The following is a 7,500-nucleotide window of genomic DNA, read 5'->3' on the forward strand; positions in this document are numbered from 1 at the left end:
GGGAGGAGATGCTCGGAATCCCTCGCGGAGGTCAAGACGTGGACTGGGCCGCCATCACGCGCACTCGTGTTGCCTCCGTCACTACCCTGCCTCCGCCCGTGGCCATCGACCCCATGGTCATCATCAAGGAATATAAGGAGCGCCAACAACTACAGATTGCTTCAGCCACCGAAAGAGTCGAAGTCCTTCCCCAGGTTCCTCGTGAGTGTCTTCGGATGTTAGTTAGTCCGCGATTAGTGAATATGAATAAAGAGAAACTTCTTTTCAAGCCTAGCCCCTAATTCCTCTAACCACCCCCGTCTCTCTCCTTCGATGTTTCTCTCCATCATCTTTATCTTCTTCTTCTCATTTTTTTTTTTTTTTTACAAACCCCCCGTCCTCTCGGCAGGCAACGCACCCAAGATCCTGTGCTACTACACCTCCTGGTCCGTCAAGAGGCCCGGCGCGGGCAGATTCGAGCCCGAGATGCTGGACGGTTCGCTGTGCACCCACGTCATCTACGCCTTCGCCGGAATGAAGGACTACCGCCTGTCGCCCGGGGAGCCCACCGACATCGGCGACGGATTCAAGGAGGGAACTTACACGCGGCTTATGAAGCTCAAGGAGAAAAATCCTAACCTTAAGGTACAGAGCTGCATTCGGTCTCCTTGAGCGACAGCCTAATCTTTTGAGTTTTCATTACTTTTATTACTATCATCATTAAGATTATTGGTTTCTCATCTCTTCTGGATAAAAATTGAATCTGTTTTAAACGTTTATGAGTATGAGTCAAAGAATTTCTTAGTTCCTAGGTCCAGAAAGAAAAAGAATACATCAAGCATTACTCAGCAGCCATAATAGATTTGCGTCTCCTTTTAGATCATGCTGGCCCTCGGAGGCTGGGCGTTCGGCTCCAAGCCCTTCCAGGAGCTTACGGAAAACCAATTCCGCATGAACGGCTTCGTGTACGATGCCCTTGAGTTCCTCCGCACGCACCAGTTCGACGGTCTGGACATTGACTGGGAGGTACGATGCAGGAAGTTGCTTGACTTGACTGCCTGTCTTGCAATTTTTTAATTTCTTTTGGATATGCCTATTGGTTTGGTTGCCTGAATAGGCATATCGTGTGTATTTATTCGCATATGATGAAGTGCCAACACATATTAGAATAGCTAAGTGAAACCAAATGAGAAATTATTGACAATTATATATTTCAATTTCTCAGGACTGAATATACCATATGATAAAATGAGAATATGTATTTCCAATCTAGGATACATTAGATTGTAAATAATGAGAATTATACCTTTCACATCACTTAATTTAAATACGTTAAATGATTAAGCATACAATCTGTTTACTTTCCCAAGTCTGACTGCCTTCCTCTTCCACAGTATCCCCGAGGAGCTGACGACAAGGCCAACTACGTCAACTTCATCCGCGAATTGCGTCTTGCCTTCGAAGGAGAGGCTGAGTCCACCGGCCACTCAAGGCTCCTCCTGTCGGCCGCTGTCCCTGCATCCTTCGAGGCTCTGGCCGCTGGGTAGGTTTCCCTCGGGACAGTCGTTGTTTCAACGTTGGTGTAAGATCTCTGTTGCCTTTCCCTACAGTTACTAGAGGACTTTTTGGTGTCACTGGGAGCAAAAGTCTATGGAATGGGTGTAGTGGGATTTGAGTGAAGTCCATGCATTCCAGCATTTTAACTGGTCGTCATTTGTGTTTCTTAGTCTTTGAATATTAGCAAATGAAAACATCACATGATACACTATGACTCGTAAATACCCCAAAATTTCTAAGCTTTATGTTTGATTTGCAGTTATGACGTCCCAGAGATCAGCAAGTACCTGGACTTTATCAACATCATGAGTTACGATTTCCACGGTCAGTGGGAGAACCAGGTTGGGCACAACGCTCCTCTCCTGCCCCTCGAGACGGCTACCTCCTACCAAAAGAAACTCACTGTGGTAAGTCATCTACACCAACGCTGCAGAGTTACTAATTGGAGATTTTGTTAAGACTTTAGATTTTAAAGAATATACACAGTTATGCAGTCTAAGCTTATTTCTGTCAATTGCGTCCAGCGCCGAACACAGGATTTAATATAACCTGAGATTACTAGTGATTTATATGAGGACATGCTCTCCAAGCCACCCAAACACATGTTAACACTTCTTATCCCCCTTCCAGGACTTCAGCGTAAGGGAATGGATGAAGCAAGGCGCCCCGGCCCAGAAGATCATGGTAGGAATGCCAACCTACGGACGTTCATTCACCCTCACTAACATGACCCAGTTCGACATTGGCGCTCCAGCAAGCGGAGGCGGTAGCGCGGGCCGCTATACCCAGGAGACTGGATTCTTTTCCTATTATGAGGTTTGTGAGACTGTACTATTATTCATCACTATGATTATGAAAAAAAAAGTTTCAATATAGAGCAGTTATACTTTACTTCATAATAGACTGTTTATTTAAGGACAACAAGCTTTTTAACCAGTGATAGGTACGGAAGTCATATCGACCTTTTAGGTTCTTTTCTCATAATTTTGAGCAATGGCTGTTCATCATCCCGAAAGTAACTCCTCTAATCTGCAACAGGTGTGCGACTTCTTGTTTGAGGACAACACAACCCTCGTGTGGGACAATGAACAACAAGTTCCCTTCGCTTACCGAGGAGACCAGTGGGTGGGCTTTGATGATGAGCGTTCTCTAGAAGTCAAGGTAATTGCACTGAGATTGTTCTGATAAAATTGAGAGCTGTGTGTGTGTGTGTGTGTGTGTGTGTGTGTGTGTGTGTCCATATTCACATATTCATGTTACAACCCAAAACGTCCATTAATTATATTTATACTGACATGGATTCAATCATTCTGATAATGGATCTTCTTGCCTTGCTATCATTACACTTCTGATATGACACTCTTTTGATATGATACTGACTTTGAGTGCATCCCGCCGAGCGCCGTCTAAGTAATCTTTCCTCCGCCTCCTGCAGGTTGACTGGCTGAAGACGGAGGGCTTCGGCGGCGTCATGGTGTGGAGCGTCGACATGGACGACTTCCGCGGCAACTGCGGCACCGGCAAGTACCCTCTCCTTACCACACTCAAGGAGAACCTCGCCAACTACAGCGTGGCGCTCACCTACGAGGGCCCCTACGAGAACACTGGCACCCTGGAGGGCACCAGCGCCAAGCGTGATCGTGAGTAGTATTACTGACTCGGTCCCAGTTCGTGAACTATTGGTAAAAAGGGATGGCTGTGGCTGATGGTGGATCATGTCAATAAAGTTCTATAATCCTTGTGTCATTGAGATGAAAATAGTTTACTGAATCGCTATGAAGAAGTAACAATGCCTCCTTTACAATCTCGCCTCTGCCTTGCATTGCCATCTTTGGTTCCCCTCCCCCCCCCCCCCTCTGACCCCCTCTCTCTCGCCGCAGCCAACGAGGTGGTATGCGCCGAGGCGGACGGCCACATTAGCTACTACCAGGACAAGCAGGACTGCACGCGCTACTACATGTGCGAGGGCGAGAGGAAGCACCACATGCCGTGCCCCGTGAACCTGGTCTTCAACTACGACCAGACGGTGTGCGACTGGCCCGAGAACGTGCCCGGCTGCGAGACCGCCATCCCCGCCGGCCGGTGAGCTGCCCGGGACGCCAAGGAAGGGGTGCCGCTTCGACATTTTAAACTGCATAAAAAGTATATAAAATTAATGTGAATGCTGTTGTGTCTGTCAATGGCTGGAATAGTTAGGGCTCTGTATGAAGAGAGATGAATGTATGTCCGAGGTTATTATGCATATCGAGAAAGCATACAAAAAAAACATAATGATCAGGCAGTTCTAGGACTTTATATGCATACATACTTACATATGTGTGTGTGTGTGTGTGTGTGTGTGTGTGTGTGTGTGTGTGTGAGTGTGTGTGAGTGTGTGTGTGTGTATGTATGTATGTATGTATGTATATATGTATATGTATATATATACATATATATATACACACACACACATATACACACACACACACACACACACACACACACACACACACACACACACACATACATACATACATACACACACACACATACACAGATATATATGTTTATATATATGTATATATATATATATATATATATATATATATATATATATTTTTATATATATAATGTGTGTGTGTGTATGGACATATAGGTATGTATGAATATATATATATATATATATATATATATATATATATATGTATGTATGTATATGTATATATCTATTTATTTATATATATATATATATATATATATATATATATATAAATGTTATCGCCACATGACAGACTTCGCAGTTGGTTTCCATGCCATCAGCGAATGAACCAAGATTTATTTTTTCCATAAGTAGATTAAAGAATTTATGCTATTTCCCGAAATCGCTTCACCAGTTATTATTCATTATCAACTACAGTATCATAAGGTTTTGTAATGCAGTATCAGATTTGTGATATGGATCTATAGATTTCCTTTCTCGTTTTCCTGCCGTTTTTAAGATCTCCGATTTTAGGGAAACTTTCTATGCTCTCACTGGAATTAGCGACGAACAGGACGTTTCATCGCGTTCAGTATTCTTCCTGCTAAGTTTTTTTTTTAAATACGAGGTCACATTTATTTATTTAGTCTACGTGGTTAGAGTTCGTATTTGAAGCAAATACCAAAATCTTAATATATTCATAACTAAGAACACCAGAAAAAAAAGGTATTCTCGCACAGAAGTTATTTTCAAAATTGTTAAATATTTCCTTCGGTTATATTTCAATGTCTTCGTGATTCATTTTCTCCCTTCATAAAAAAATATATGTTAGTGCTTAAAAGTGCTATAGTTTTATATATCCACATTATTTGAATTACAAGGAGAACGAGGGGATTAGCCTGGCCAAACAAAACAAGAAATGAAATGAAGTATTCAAATTGTCTTTCTTTTTTCAAGTTACGATATTTCTAAGATATTTTGCTTGGTGTTTATCATCTCCTTCTCCACCCTGTTTCTTTTTATAAGCTGTGACACTATTTAGTGAAACTGTAAAATAAATGTACATATGGTTTGTATTCTGAGTTTTTTTCCCCCATGATATCTATCGACAAATACTCTATGTGATATACATTCCATGCACATATTACAGACTTAAAGGCCCCTAAGATCATAACTATACACACAGAGACACAAACAATAACTATAGAGGGTGTATTGGCGGTTTAATGTTTTTTTGTTATTTTTGTATCTATCTCTTACGCAGACACACTCGCAAATGAGTTCGCGTAGGTTTGTTTTTGTTGTTTTGTTTAAAGTTTCTTAAAATTATTTTGCATCAGACACGGTTTCCATTGTCAAGTTCAAACACACTTAAAGATAAAAAAAAAAACTAGACAATCGATGACTACTTAGTAATAACAGGGAAGACGTGAAGAATTTGTTTTATGGTTCTCTAATGTGTGAAGACAAAAATTCCGGAAAGTAAATTTCTGGGGAAAAAAAAATCCAGAGAAAAGAGGTAAAAGTAAATTATTTACCATATAGCTTGGGTCTCAAATTCTGGACTTCTGCACTGGCAGTTTGCAAGGATGATTAGATACACAACCTGCAAACTCATGTGGCTAAGCAAAGGCTTATTAGTTCAAGAATTCATATTCTCGTAACTGTCGCTCTGTAGGGTAAGTTCATTTCCGCAGCCTAGTTTAGTTAGCCGTTAACAGACAGTTAATCTAAAAACGCACATTCTATGGTTGTCAACAAGTGTAAAATATTGATATTCTCTATTCCTTCTCCTGTAATTATCAGGTATATAACTACGACATATTGCCATGACAATGCAGTTATTTTTTACTCTCTTAGCTCAACAGAACAACCGAAAGTATAATCCTTTCTCTCTAAAAAGAGAGAAATCCACCGCAAATTTTAAAGAGTAGTAAAATGAACACAAGGTAAAAATCCTTTACCATCGATTAATATAAGCAAGTCCTATTTTCCTTGATCAGAGAAGGCGACCAAGGAATGTAAGAAATCCTTTTTTTTTTTTCTTTCCTTACTTTTACTCAGACTTGCCACAAGATTAGAATATAAGGATAAATTAATTCAGTAATGACAAACAGTCGATAATCGGTCTGAAGTGGAAATTCCCTACTGGGAACTTCATTGCATTTTGGTTTCAATATGCCATTGATAAGATTTTTATAATTTCACCAACAAGAACTTTTAGAAAAAAATGTGCTTCTCCCGCTTATTGTACTGCGGATCCTTCGATATAGTACGACTATACTACGAATTTGTTTTATTATTTTAATTATGTATCGACTAACTTACGGAGAGATCCTTGGCAGAACCACGGACGCGCGATCCTTGAGCACACGATTGGGGGCCGCTTTTTAAATGACAGACCAAAATGCTCCCTTAGATGTCATGTGTGTATATGTGTGCGGACTGACAAAGTACCTCAAAGAGCGATGCTAACTTTTTTTTCCTTTAGCTCCGCATCAGGCTATCAACCAGATTGTAGTCGCTACTCAAAAAGAAATCGAAAATCAATCGGAAATTGCAGACGATCCCCGTGAAGGAGTTCATTATTTCTTGTTGCGCATTGTCTATAATAAAATGCATAGAATTTAAATAAAACGAAGTTATAGAAAATATTTTTTGTTCACCCCGCCTATGATATGAAAGATCCTCAATTGTGCGACTAACCTACGAATTGTTTTTAATTATGTATCGACTACCCTACGGAGAGATCCTTGGCGGGGCCTCGAACGCGTGATCCTGGAGCCGCGGCGACGGAGAGGCGCCTTAGCCCGCTGGACCTTCGCGTCCAAGGGACCTGCAAGGCGATTCGGGGCTTTGAACCACAGACCCGAAGGCTTCCAGATTTATATGTGTGTGGTGTACGAGTGACTCTGTGTGTGTGTGTGTGTGTGTGTGTGTGTGTGTGTGTGTGTGTGTGTGTGTGTGTGTGTGTGTGTTATTACTAGCTCATGATAATGCGTATGCACATTTATCTACCGATCTGTCTATATGTGTGTGTGTGTGTATATATATATATATATATATATATATATATATATATATATATATATGTATATACATATATATACACATATATATATACACGTACATATATGTATATATATTGCATTTATAATATAATACATATAAATACATATATATATATATATATGTGTGTGTGTGTGTGTGTGTGTGTGTGTGTGCGTGTGTGTGTGTGTGTATGTGTGTGTGTGTGCATGTGTGTATGTGTGTGTGTGCTTTATCATAAGATAGTAATAATGGAAAATACACGGCATGTAGTTAATCACTTACTGAATTAAGCGCAGGAATATAAAAACAGTAACACGATATAATTACATCAAATACAAAGAAGGTTCAACAAACCAGATACTCATTAATATGCTGTTGTGAAGTTACGTTCTAATCCATGTCTGAAATACCCAACAGTTGCCCTGGAGTTTTTTTTTACTCTTATCGCATGACAG

At 40.5% G+C, this 7,500-nt stretch overlaps 1 protein-coding gene across 1 annotated transcript in view; it reads left to right on the forward strand.

The window, feature by feature from the left end:
* LOC125029755 (probable chitinase 10) overlaps window positions 1–3,896 on the forward strand; it is a 106,866-nt gene extending 102,970 nt beyond the window's left edge. Inside the window, exons 11-19 of the mRNA XM_047619888.1 lie at window positions 2–201; window positions 389–624; window positions 859–1,005; window positions 1,374–1,522; window positions 1,796–1,943; window positions 2,167–2,352; window positions 2,575–2,697; window positions 2,972–3,176; window positions 3,417–3,896. Of these exons, the coding sequence (XP_047475844.1) occupies window positions 2–201; window positions 389–624; window positions 859–1,005; window positions 1,374–1,522; window positions 1,796–1,943; window positions 2,167–2,352; window positions 2,575–2,697; window positions 2,972–3,176; window positions 3,417–3,622 (1,600 nt within the window). The 3' untranslated portion in view covers window positions 3,623–3,896. The remainder of the gene's footprint in view (window position 1; window positions 202–388; window positions 625–858; window positions 1,006–1,373; window positions 1,523–1,795; window positions 1,944–2,166; window positions 2,353–2,574; window positions 2,698–2,971; window positions 3,177–3,416) is intronic.
* The last annotated feature ends 3,604 nt before the right edge of the window (window positions 3,897–7,500 follow it).

Source organism: Penaeus chinensis, chromosome 10, assembly GCF_019202785.1.
Source record: "Penaeus chinensis breed Huanghai No. 1 chromosome 10, ASM1920278v2, whole genome shotgun sequence".
Classification (NCBI taxonomy): Eukaryota; Metazoa; Arthropoda; class Malacostraca; order Decapoda; family Penaeidae; genus Penaeus; species Penaeus chinensis.